Raw genomic sequence first — 13,849 nt, 5'->3', positions numbered from 1 at the left:
AATGATACCACAAAGAATATCAACCAAAATTATCTTTCATTTAAGAACAGCCTATGCACAAAATATTTTTTTGTGACTTTAAGAAAACTGCTTCTGGGTATTTTTAAAAGCACAGTGAAATACTAAAACTATTTCTATCTTTTTACAAAAAGAAATACCGGCCATACTGCTGTGTATCCGGGTCCAGAGGAAGAGGCAGCAAACAGAAAATCTCATTCTAAATTTACCTTGGCAAATGGAAGGCAATCTTTGTCTGCTTCCTTGTCTTTCACTTCGAAGTCATAAAGTGCTTTGCACTGAGGTGGGGGCTGAGGTAACGGTTTGATAATCTGCACAAAATTGGTGGGGAAAAAGCCATGGATCCCGTTGACTTCCCCATGGTACCAATTTTCATCCACTTGTCGCCGCAAAATGATGATGTCACCTTTGCTGAATTTAAGGTCTCCGGGTTCTTTCCCTTCGTAGTTGTATAACGCTTTGGCACAAGGTAACTGAGGTATACCCTTAAGGAAAGAGATGAGTTTTAATTAAAGAATGATCCAAAAATGTCTGAAAATTTAACTGTGTTATCATCTTTAGTCAAGACTAACTCAACATAGAGCGCAGGTCTCTAGCGTTTAGTGGGTGGGAAAATGAAACATTTCCTGGAGAAAGTAACACATGAGCCAAGTCTTCAAGGACACATAGGAGTTAGCCACAATGCTGGGGTGGAAGAATAAAAAAGTGAGGCATTCAAAGCTGATAGGACAGCACCCGTAAAGACAGGGAGCATGCTGTGCAGAGGGACTGGAGTTTTCTAAAGAATGCAGTGTTCCCAGACAGGAATTACAGAACATAAAGTGTAGGAGAAGTAGGCAGAAGCTAATTCATGGAGGGTCTTGAAAAACATGGTAAAGAGGTTCAAATGCTGTGTCCTTCAGGCAATGACAAGCCCTCACAGGTGTGAAATACAGATGGCCATGGCAAGAAGCATGTGTCAGGAGATGAATCTGGCATTAGAGTGGGAAACGGACAGAAGGGGACAGGCAGGCAGACAGCTTATGAGCAAAGCACAGGCCTAAACTACTTGAAAAAAAATTTTTTTTACAGCCTAATCTTTCTAATGAAGTAGAGGAATATGAAACATTACTCATAGTACTGCCCTCTCCCTGGGCTCCTCCATCTCCCCACTCCCCCAAAAAAGTGGTTCTAAGTTTTATACCCTTGAGGCAACAGAACTTCATAATACAGTTTTTAAAATTTACTTTGGTTTCTAGTCAGAGATTTAGAGTCTGGCCTACTCCCTAGCCAAACTTTTTTTTTTTTTTTTTTTTGGGTTAAATATTTTTGTTTGGCCTAAGAGGAATAGCCAATTCTTGGCTCTCGAAATGCTATTGGCAGTCATCTTGTGTTGGCTTGATCCATGTGATGTTGCATTTGGTTAATGAGAGCTGCTCTCAAGGCCAATATCCCAAGGAGGTGGGAGCTGAGCCTTCCAGAAGTTCTGAAACTGTCACATGCCCTCTGACTTTTGGACCCTGCCTTAAGATCTTGCCTATGAAAGCATGACTCCTATTATCTGGCCATGAATCTTATAAACAATTCTGCTGTGCTCTTTGGTTTCTGCAGAAGGAAAATGCCCATCAGGAAATCTGGTGCCTCACAATCCTGTGAACTTTAGTTTTATCTCTTCAGTGTCCAACTTTGTGGGATGATTCTAATTTTTGTCTCTCACAGAGATGCCTCACTACATTCTCTATTTTATTACATATTTCTTGAAGTCAGGTTATCATAATAACGAATTTTCCCAAGACAGATTTGACAAAGTAACAGTAAATAAACAGAGAAATAAGTATCACTGTGAAAGAGGGCAAGAGTGATCAAACCAGAGACAGAGCACTGGCAAGTACTGTAATAAACCAACTTCTGGAACAAGTTGATAGCACCATGATCAGGCATTTTCAAGGAGGTTGGAAACACAGACGTTGGAAGCCAGAATGCCTGGGTTTGAATCCCAGCTCAGCCACTCACAAGCTATGAGATCTTGAGAAGGTTAACCTCTCCGTGCCTCAATTTCTTCATCTGGGTTGTTCTGGGGATTTAGTGAAGCACTACAAAAGGCCCAGCAGTTAGTAAGTGCTACATGCATGAACTATCATCATCATCATTGTCCAGTACGAAATGCCTTGTTCACCAGTGAAACACAGCACTTGGAAATGTATTTGTGTCTATGCAGCTGGATGCTTCTCCTTTTGGATGAATTCACATAACAATTATATTTTTAATACATATTCACTATATAGCAATGTAAAGAATGTTCCTCCTAGGAAGTGCTGGGATTTCGAACTGTGAATTTCTGAAGCACACATTTGTTTTCTAAGTGAAATCCATTCATCTTCTGGTTGAACAGAAGAAATTACAAATTCACTGACATGCACAGTTTAATAGGGGATGGCATTTTAGATGTGGCTGTAGTTCATCTTGACAGGGCTAATGTAAGGCATTGGAAGCCTGCATGAATTAATTGAAAATCCTATTACAAACTCGGTGACAAATAACTCTATTCACCATTATGGCCTATTCTCTTGATCTTTTCCCCACCTCAATTAGCTCTGTTTGGCCCACTCTGTCCAAATCCATGCCAGCCAAATCCATGCACCAAGACTTAGCACTCTTAGAAACTACTCTGAACTGCCCCTTGAAGAGATCTGTAAAATTCTCAAAAAACCACAGTATGGTTCTTTTGTGACATGCTCATGTGGGAACTAAAGGAATTTATTTCTTCACAGATCACTTCCACACACCACTAGCCCAATGGGCTTATTAACTTTTCTACTAAAGCAAATCTATTCAGTATTCCTAAAATCACACATTCTTAATACAATGAAGGGCAAGGATAAAATTTATGATAACAGTGATATACATTATGGTTAGCCTAGTTACATCTTTGAGACTGCAACCTAAAATTCATTAATTCACACTGATTTGCCAAATCTGGACTGCTAAGGTTATTTCAATGATCAATAACCACAGAGAAAGAATCATAAAGCTTATGGCAATCTAATCCTTGAGCAGACATTTGTGCATCTGGCTGTGTTTTTCCATGGTGTTCTTTTTCAAATAATTCTAAGAGTCTAAAAAGCCAGTTTGTGTTAAGTTTCTCAAAAGAAGGTTTCCCACATTAAATAAAATGAATTCGACTCTGATTTCAAATCAAGCAAAGTTCAGTGATCTTTAAAAGACTTATTCCCACACAGACTACAGATGATTAAGGATAAATGGTCAAACGACTTGGAAAAGCAATAAAAGAACGCATTTTCCTTTTGCAACATCTGAAAGATAAAGCCAAAACAATTGGTTTGATAGCCTCGGACTACTCTTGTGGATAAAATACATCCCAGGCCCAAGGAGGCAATGCCTTCTCATTCATCTCCTTGGAAAGGTCTGGGAGTCATGTCATCGCCCAGGCCCTTTGCCCTTTATGCCTTCAGCAGGCTTTCCAAACGGCTGCCTTTCTTCTGTATCCTCTCATCAGGCCAAGGCCTCCGAGGATCTGCAGAGCTTACATTTCACTTGGCTACACATGAAAGGGAGGCTTAAAAGGAGAGAAAGCCAGAGAGAAACTGACTCTGCAGTCTAACCTTGGGTTTGCAGCTGTCATTCATGCTGCCAGCTTTATCAAAAACCTTGGCAATTTAGATAGGTGAGCTATTATTATAATAATTCTTAATCAGAAATACATTTCAATAAATAGTGACTATTTTACTTATTTAAAAGGAATAAATATGACAATGGGCCAGTTTTACTCTTCAACTAATTCTCCTTCTACATTATGTATACAGATTTTTTTTTAATGTATACAGATATTTTATATAACATTAAAATCCTTATGGTGGGGATCCCTGGATGGCTCAGTGGTTTAGCGCCTGCCTTTGGCCTGGGCGTGATCCTGGAGTCCAGGGATCAAGTCCTGCATCTGGCTCCCTGTATGGAGCCTGCTTCTCCCTCTGCCTGTGTCTCTGCCTCTCTCTCTCTCTGTGTCTCTCATGAATAAATAAATAAAATCTTTAAAAAATAAAATCCTTATGAGACCTGCACACAAATATTTTTGATTAAACACTCTACACTCCATTTTTGTACCATCAAGTGTATTCCAATATATCTGGCAAAGGGCTACTTGATGATGTGGCTGAGATTCTGATGGGTAAATAAAACATTCACTGCCAATTTATTTTATAGACTCTAAATGCCAATGCCCAGATATACATGCAAGACAGCGTCTTTAAATTCAAATCCCTTCATGCATTTCTTACTGCTCCATAAAGTAAAAGAGATTCAATGACCTATTAAAAAGAGTATCTGGAAGATACTCTTGCTGTAGGAGCAGTACCACAGGGTGTATAATTTAATAATTTAGTTATAACTAAATGGGCACAAACTATGGCTGATTTCTACTTGACTTTCAGAAACTTCCCAGAAAGAACTGAAGCACAAAGAAATTACAATAATATAAAGTATTATACACAGAGTAACAGTTAGCAAAATGGGTTCAAAAAAGGATTTTTAAAATGTCCTTTGTAGGGATGCCTGGGTGGCTCAGTCAGTTAAGCATCTGCCTTTGGCTCAGGTCATGATCCCAGAGTCCTGGGATCAACCCCTGTACCAAGCTTCCTGCTCAGCAGGGAGTCCACTTGTCCCTCTCCACCCCTGCTTGTGCACTCTCACTCTCTCTCTGTCTCAAATGAATAAATAAAATCTTTTATAAATAAATAAATTAATTAATTGTCCTTTGTACAACAAAATACATGTTGGCTTTTACCCACAATGTGAAAATCTATCAGAATATACCAATAGTATATCACAAAAATACTGATTCTTTAATAGTTAATAAGTATTAAGTATTGATTGCAAGATGCCTATGTTGGATTATTACTCAACTATTACTCAACTATTATTCCATCACTTGGAATGTTTCAACTTCAATATAACCAACATCCAAGATGAATACTACAAGTTATTTTTCCAAAGCAGTATCAGAAAGGACTGAGAATCCCATAATCCCATGATAGTCCATCTTTTTATCTGTACTTTCCTTTAAACTTTATTTATGGAGAGTACTGTGCTAGGACATTTTATCTGATGATCACTTTCTTAAGCTACCATCTGCCATCCATCCCAAGACAGTCACATAAAATCTTCTCATCAGACTCACTTCAATCATTATCTGCCAGCACTTTGAGGATGGTAGTTGTGAATAAACAAAAATGAAGAAATACATGTTTTCTTCATTCACATTTATTCCCTGTCTGCTCCTTCTCCTCACTGTCAGCAACTGCAGCCCAACCCACAAGCCCTCATGGAGTTTCTGTCCCAACTCATGACTAAACAGCACTCAGCCAGTTACAGCTTTCAGCCTTGTTGTTTTAGTGATATCAGTGTTTTAGGGAAAGGGTGGAGGGAGAAAAAAACAAACCCAAGGTTTAAAAGAGAGGAGACAAAGTAGCCTCTTTCTCACCCATTTCCCTGGGCAGTATTCTCACTGCTTCTTACTCAAATGATAATACATAATCATTTATTTAATCAATAATCAAATGTAAATACAGAATGAAATACATTGAGGTCAAAAGATTATGTTCAAACATCCAGAGAGAGAATGAAGACAGAGTTTTCCAAACTTAAGAAAAAAAATTATATGAGATTCTAAAATTTTTTCTAGGACTGCAGTATAGGGAATAGATAAATCCACCTATGTGGGGTAGATTCAGGCCTCAATGGGGCTCCCCTCTCCTATTTGTCCAGGAAGGCCTGAAGGGGCACTCAAGCACAGTATGAAGAGCTGTGTTAAGGGGGGGGAGTGGGGAGAGAGTGATCTAAGTGGACTGAGCGCACTGTTTAGGAAATACCTAGATTTAAGAGATTAAAAAAAAAACCTAAGGATTTGAGAGGTAGGAAGAGAACAAGCAGAATCTTTCTACCACGATAACCTACCTCAATGTCTGTGAATAAATTCTTGCTGAATAAATAAATTAATGAATTTATCTCTAGGTGGCTGGGGTCTATGACGTGAAAGGCGAAATGTAAAAATAGCATACCTAAAGGAAAAGCAACTTAAAAGACAATTCTGTGGATAGTCAGGCTCACCAGCTGAAATGTATTGTACAATATATGCACCTATGTATTTCTGTGCCTCTTGTACTCCTCATGAATAGCAGATCGTGAGCCCATCCTTTGGAAACTGTCTTCAGTGCCTCCTATGGAACACAGTATACGGTGGCTGCTTGACACTGAGATGTAGGAGGAGCAGAAACACTGTGGAAAGAATTTCATTCCTCATTCCCAAAGGCTGCTGGGAAGCGTGAAGCACATGAAGGTGCCACAGAAAACCCTAAGGAAATGTGAGCAAGTCTGCTCACCTGGTGTCCACTTCAATGTGCTCTAGAAACATGACTAAAAACATGATTTGTTCTGGAAATGGGCAATTGAATTTGTACTAAACAAAATGCTGGCATTTAAAAAATGTGAAACAAATTATATACCAAACCATAGCAAACAAATATTTTCCTTTCAAACTCATCTGGCGGTTATGAGGAAATAGTCACGTAGTTGATATATACCTTTTTTTCTTAGCTGGCCTTAAGAAGGGGGTATCCAACTGACAGGCAAATCATTACAGAAAAAAATCTTACTGTATTTCTCTAAGGGAAGACAGCTATTGCGAATGCAGTCACAGAAATAAAATTCAGGAAATTTATGTCACTCATTGCCCTGAATATTAGTTTTCTGTTTCATCACATGTTTAATAATTACAATAGTGTTTTGCAAAGAGGAGGAAAAGTTATAGGGAAAATTCTCTGCAGTAACATGAGCTATCATCTTGGGGACTCATGGCAGGATGAGGGATGTTTCCTGGTAAAAGGTCAAGTTTCTGTCTATTTGAAAAAGTTTGATTCCTGGCAAGGAATCTGCCCCTGCCCTTTCCTAAACCTCCCACCTGCCCGTGGGGGCATGGGACTAGATGAAGAAGAATGACTGTGTATCAGAATGCTATGTGGCCCTTGCCTAATCCTTACAGAAACCCAGAAATTTAGGGGAGTCAAAAATACAGAGGCAGAGGGGTCTGTGGGAGTAGGTTTTTAATTTAAATAGAAAGATCAGGTAAGGCTTCAATCTCATTCAATGGCCTGGTTTTAGACTTTTTTTCTGGGGGGGGGGGGGGGGAATCCAATGTTTCCATTAATATCCCAAAGAGAGACACTCATAATTTAGACATGATATTATTTATGAAAGACAGTTCATAGTTTCAGAGTAAAATAACATTGTAATAAACCCACATGTATACGGGCAATTAGACAAAAGTGCCAAAGCAATTCAATTTAAGATAAGAAAGTATTTTCAACAGATGGTTCTGGGATAATTGGAAGCCCATATGGGGAAAAATGAGTCTTGACTCCTACCTCACATCATATACAAAAATAATTTGAGATGAGCCCCAAAAACCAAACGTAGAAGTTAAAACTAAGTTTTCCAGAAGAAAGCACAGATTAGTGATTAGATAGATCAAAAATTAAATCAATCATAAAAATTTATAAATTAGACTTCATAAAATTGAAAAATTCTGTCCATCAAGACAATTGAGAAAATAATTTTAATTTGTAAATACAAAGAACTTCTATAAATCAACAATAAACAATGAATTTAAAAACAGACATGATATGAAGATAATAATTCAAGAAGGAAATGATTGATTACAGAGCCATGTAAAGGTATTCAGCACCAGTAGTGAAATGCAAAATAAAACCATAATGAGATATTCTTTCACAGTCATTAAAATGAAATTTAAAAGACTGACAACAGGGACGCCTAGGTGACTCAGTTGGTTGAGCATCTATCTGACTCTTGGTTTTGGCTCAGGTCATCATCTCATGGGCTGTGGGTTTGAGCTCTGTGTCAGGCTCTGAGTCTCTGAGCACAGAGTCTGGCTGAGATTCTCTTTCCTCTTCCTTTGCCCCTCTTCCTCCTACGTCCTTCTCTCCATCTCTCTCTCTCTCTCTCTCTAGTAAGTAAATCTTTAAAAAAAAAAATAAATAAATAACAGAAAATGCTGTCGAAGATACAGACCAAACAGAACTCAGATACATTGCTAGTGGGAGTCTAAAATGGTACAACCACTTTGGAAAGCTGTTTGACAATTTCTTATCAAGCTATTCATATACCTGCTCTATGACCTAACAATTCTAATTCTAGGTAATAACCAGGAAATGAAGACATATGTCCACACAAAGACCAGTAACAGAAATGTCATTGCAGCACTATTTATAACACCAAAAACTGAAAAACAAATGTCCATCAACAAGAGAAAAGATAATGAAATCCTTAAGTTATAAAAAAAAAAAGTGAAACACGAGTGAAAAAAATAAAATTAATACTACACATTTATATGACCTCAAGAATAGGTAAAATCATTCTATTGTAATATAAATCAGAACAGTAGTTGTCCATAGGGATTGGGGAATATAAATGGAAGGGTGAATGATGGAAATTTCTGAGATCAGAGATAGATTCTACATTTTGAAGGGATGATTACCCAGCTATACAAATGTGTGAAAACATATTAAATTGTACACTTAAGAACTACAATTCAAATAGGCCAATTTTATCTCAATATTAAAATATATAGGGGCACCTGGGTGGCTCAGTGGTCGAGCATCTGCCTTTGGGTCAGGTCATGATCCTGGAATCCTGGGATTGAGTCCTACATCAGGCTCCCTGTTAGGAGCCTGCTTCTCCCTCTGCCTGTGTCTCTGCTTCTCTCTGTGTCGCTCATAAATAAATAAATAAATAAATAAATAAATAAATAAATAAATAAAATTCTTTTAAAAAATTATATATGTATGTGTGTGTGTGTGTGTGTGTGTGTATATATATATATATATATATATATATATATATATATAAACAGTAGCAGCACTTAGAAATAAAAATTGAAATAACCACATATACCGAATATGTGACCATGTATGCACATGGAGGAAAAGATACAAAAGTATCACAGTGAATAACTTATGGCAATCAAGAGAACAGCAAAACTGGCAATATAAGAAATCTGAAGCCCAGATGTATGGAGATTAGTGCCTAGAAAGATGGCTCCTTTTTGAAAAAGAAACCCATCACTGACGTACAGAGTATGTGTATGTAATATAGGGTCTCTGCTATAATCTGACCCGACACTTAGCACCAGTCAGGTGTTCAGTAGATGTCCATGCTACATTCTGAATCCCATAAACAGAATGAACAGAGAGCTGTAGCATGTTCCATGGGGAGTGGTATAGATGATAAAAGTGTTGGAAAATACGATGGAAAAGCTGCAGAAGGTGAAATGTATCAGTGGGGCAGTATGAAAGTAAGTATTCACTTTGATAATAATACACTTATACTTGGTGACTTCAATCTAGCTCTTTCTATACTAGATAGGTCTTCTAAGCACAACATATCCAAAGAAACGAGAGCTTTAAATGATACAGTGGACCAGATGGATTTCACAGATATCTACAGAACTTTACATCCAAACTCAACTGAATACACATTCTTCTCAAGTGCACATGGAACTTTCTCCAGAATAGACCACATACTGGGTCACAAATCGGGTCTGAACCGATACCAAAAGATCGGAATAGTCCCCTGTATATTCACAGACCATAATGCCTTGAAATTAGAACTTAATCACAACAAGAAGTTTGGAAAGACTTCAAACACGTGGAGGTTAAGGACCATCCTGCTAAAAGATGAAAAGGTCAACCAAGAAATTAAGGAAGAATTGAGAAGATTCATGGAAACTAATGAGAATGAAAATACAACCGTTCAAAATCTTTGGGATGCAGCAAAAGCAGTCCTGAGGGGGAAATACATCGCAATACAAGCATCCATTCAAAAACTGGAAAGATCTCAAATTCAAAAGCTCACCTTACACATAAAGGAACTAGAGAAAAAGCAACAAATAGACCCCACCCCCAGCAGAAGAAGACAGTTAATTAAAATTCGAGCAGAACTCAATGATATCGAGACCACAAGAACTGTGGAACAGATCAACAGAACCAGGAGTTGGTTCTTTGAAAGAATTAAAAAGATAGATAAACCATTAGCCAACCTTATTAAAAAGAAGAGAGAGAAGACTCAAATTAATAAAATCATGAATGAGAAAGGAGAGATCACTACCAACACCAAGGAAATACAAACGATTTTAAAAACATATTATGAACAGCTGTACGCCAATAAATTAGGAAATCTAGAAGAAATGGACGCATTCCTGGAAAGCCACAAACTACCAAAACTGGAGCAGGAAGAAATAGAAAACCTGAACAGGCCAATAACCAGGGAGGAAATTGAAGCAGTCATCAAAAACCTCCCAAGACACAAGAGTCCAGGGCCAGATGGCTTCCCAGGGGAATTCTATCAAACGTTTAAAGAAGAAATCATACCTATTCTACTAAAGCTGTTTGGAAAGATAGAAAGAGATGGAGTACTTCCAAATTCGTTCTATGAGGCCAGCATCACCTTAATTCCGAAACCAAAGACCCCACCAAAAAGGAGAATTACAGACCAATATCCCTGATGAACATGGATGCAAAAATTCTCAACAAGATACTAGCCAATAGGATCCAACAACACATTAAGAAAATTATTCACCATGACCAAGTAGGATTTATCTCTGGGACACAAGGCTGGTTCAACACTCATAAAACAATCAATGTGATTCATCATATCAGCAAGAGAAAAACCAAGAACCATATGATCCTCTCATTAGATGCAGAGAAAGCATTTGACAAAATACAGCATCCATTCCTGATCAAAACCCTTCAGAGTGTTGGGATAGAGGGAACTTTCCTCGACATCTTAAAAGCCATTTACGAAAAGCCCACAGCAAATATGATTCTCAATGGGGAAGCACTGGGAGCCTTTCCCCTAAGATCAGGAACAAGACAGGGATGTCCACTCTCACCACTGCTGTTCAACATAGTTCTGGAAGTCCTCGCCTCAGCAATCAGACAACAAAAAGACATTAAAGGCATTCAAATTGGCAAAGAAGAAGTCAAACTCTCCCTCTTCGCCGATGACATGATACTCTACGTAGAAAACACAAAAGCCTCCACCCCAAGATTGCTAGAACTCATACAGCAATTTGCTGGCGTGGCAGGAGACAAAATCAATGCCCAGAAATCAATGGCATTTCTATACGCTAACAATGAGACTGAAGAAAGAGAAATTAAGGAGTCAATCCCATTTACAATTGCACCCAAAAGCATAAGATACCTAGGAATAAACCTAACCAAAGAGGTGAAGGATCTATACCCTAAAAACTATAGAACACTTCTGAAAGAAATTGAGGAAGACACAAAGAGATGGAAAAATATTCCATGCTCATGGATTGGCAGAATTAATATTGTAAAAATGTCAATGTTACCCAGGGCAATTTACACGTTTAATGCAATCCCTATCAAAATACCATGGACTTTCTTCAGAGAGTTGGAACAAATTATTTTAAGATTTGTGTGGAATCAGAAAAGACCCCGAATAGCCAGGGGAATTTTAAAAAAGAAAACCATAGCTGGGGGCATCACAATGCCAGATTTCAGGTTGTACTACAAAGCTGTGGTCATCAAGACAGTGTGGTACTGGCACGAAAACAGACACATAGATCAATGAAACAGAATAGAGAACCCAGAAGTGGACCCTGAAATGTATGGTCATCTAATATTCGATAAAGGAGGAAAGACTATCCATTGGAAGAAAGACACTCTCTTCAATAAATGGTGTTGGGAAAATTGGACATCCACATGCAGAAGAATGAAACTGGACCACTCTCTCTCACCATACACAAAGATAAACTCAAAATGGATGAGAGATCTAAATGTGAGACAAGAGTCCATCAAAATCCTAGAGGAGAACACAGGCAACACCCTTTTTGAACTCGGCCACAGTAACTTCTTTCAAGATACATCCACAAAGGCAAAAGAAACAAAAGCAAAAATGAACTATTGGGACTTCATCAAGATAAGAAGCTTTTGCACAGCAAAGGATACAGTCAACAAAACTAAAAGACAACCTACAGAATGGGAGAAGATATTTGCAAACGACATATAGGATAAAGGGCTAGTTTCCAAAATCTATAAAGAACTTATTAAACTCAACACCAAAGAAACAAACAATCCAATCATGAAATGGGCAAAAGACATGAACAGAAATCTCACAGAGGAAGACATGGACATGGCCAACATGCACATGAGAAAATGCTCTGCATCACTTGCCATCAGGGAAATACAAATCAAAACCACAATGAGATACCACCTCACACCAGTGAGAATGGGGAAAATTAACAAGGCAGGAAACAACAAATGTTGGAGAGGATGCGGAGAAAAGGGAACCCTCTTACACTGTTGGTGGGAATGTGAACTGGTGCAGCCACTCTGGAAAACTGTGTGGAGGTTCCTCAAAGAGTTAAAAATAGACCTGCCCTACGACCCAGCAATTGCACTGTTGGGGATTTACCCCAAAGATTCAGATGCAATGAAACGTCAGGACACCTGCACCCCGATGTTTCTATCAGCAATGGCCACAATAGCCAAACTGTGGAAGGAGCCTCGGTGTCCATCGAAAGATGAATGGATAAAGAAGATGTGGTTTATGTATACAATGGAATATTACTCAGCCATTAGAAACGACAAATACCCACCATTTGCTTCAACGTGGATGGAACTGGAGGGTATTATGCTGAGTGAAATAAGTCAATCGGAGAAGGACAAACAGTGTATGTTCTCATTCATTTGGGGAATATAAATAATAGTGAAAGGGAATATAAAGGAAGGGAAAAGAAATGTTGGGAAATATCAGGAAGGGAGACAGAACATAAACACTCCTAACTCGGGGAAACGAACTAGGGGTGGTGGAAGGGGAGGAGGGCGGGTGTTGGAGGGGAATGGGTGACGGGCACTGAGGTGGACACTTGACGGGAGGAGCACTGGGTGTTTTTCTGTATGTTGGTAAATTGAATACCAATAAAAATTAATTTAAAAAAAATTAAAATAAAACAGCTACATCATCCCTGAAAAAAAAAAAAGAAATTAAGTATTCAAATACAATGAAAAGGCTTTACACAAGGAAAGTAAATTGGCTTCATATTCACTGAAGAAAAAAATAAAGGCTTAAACTGATGTATGTATTATTTAAGTTGGAGAAAAGAATTTCTTGCCAGTGAGGGTTGTTAAATACTGCAATGGATTATTCTATCTCTTTCACTGGAGACTTTTAAAAATAGGACAATCTCACAAGTTTGGTTCTGTCCAAAGGCAAAGGAACAAAGATTATGATGCGTGATCTGGTAAGACTATGATTTCTTTGGCAATAAGACCATTTGAAAGAGCAATTGTATTCTTGATGATTTTGTCATTTGTTTCTTTTTTTAAGAGTGGAATCTCAAGAATAAAGAAGGTACTAAAGTATGGGAGAGTGAGCTAGTAGAGGGCATTTAGAAAGAAAACAAAAGGAGAATATGAATTAGTTTGTAGAAATCAAATCAAATCAAGTCAGCCTCAATACTCCAAAATCTATCACAACCGGTTGCAATGTTACTTGCAAAAGTAGAGGCAAGCTCAGCTATGGTCAGTCACACCAGGTCCTCTTTTATCTCATTATTTTTATGTCAAAAAGTAATACATAATATGTGTGTTATTGTTACTACTCTCCATAAGAGTGCTCTGCCAGTTAATTAATATGAAGTTTACACAGTGAAGACTAAGTAATTACTGCAGGATAATATCCTCTTACTTTGAAATAAATCTATTACAAGGACATAAAACCAATCCTGTGAAACCCATAG

At 38.1% G+C, this 13,849-nt stretch overlaps 1 protein-coding gene across 1 annotated transcript in view; it reads right to left on the bottom strand.

The window, feature by feature from the left end:
* SH3RF1 (SH3 domain containing ring finger 1) overlaps positions 1–13,849 on the bottom strand; it is a 182,059-nt gene that overhangs the window by 67,621 nt on the left and 100,589 nt on the right. Inside the window, exon 3 of the mRNA XM_072719729.1 lies at positions 228–503. Coding sequence (XP_072575830.1) covers positions 228–503 — 276 coding nt within the window. The remainder of the gene's footprint in view (positions 1–227; positions 504–13,849) is intronic.

The sequence above is a fragment of the Vulpes vulpes genome, chromosome 9 (genome assembly GCF_048418805.1).
Source record: "Vulpes vulpes isolate BD-2025 chromosome 9, VulVul3, whole genome shotgun sequence".
Classification (NCBI taxonomy): domain Eukaryota; kingdom Metazoa; phylum Chordata; class Mammalia; order Carnivora; family Canidae; genus Vulpes; species Vulpes vulpes.
Note: the sequence above shows the minus strand (reverse complement) of the source record. Positions and strands in the feature narration are given on the sequence as shown.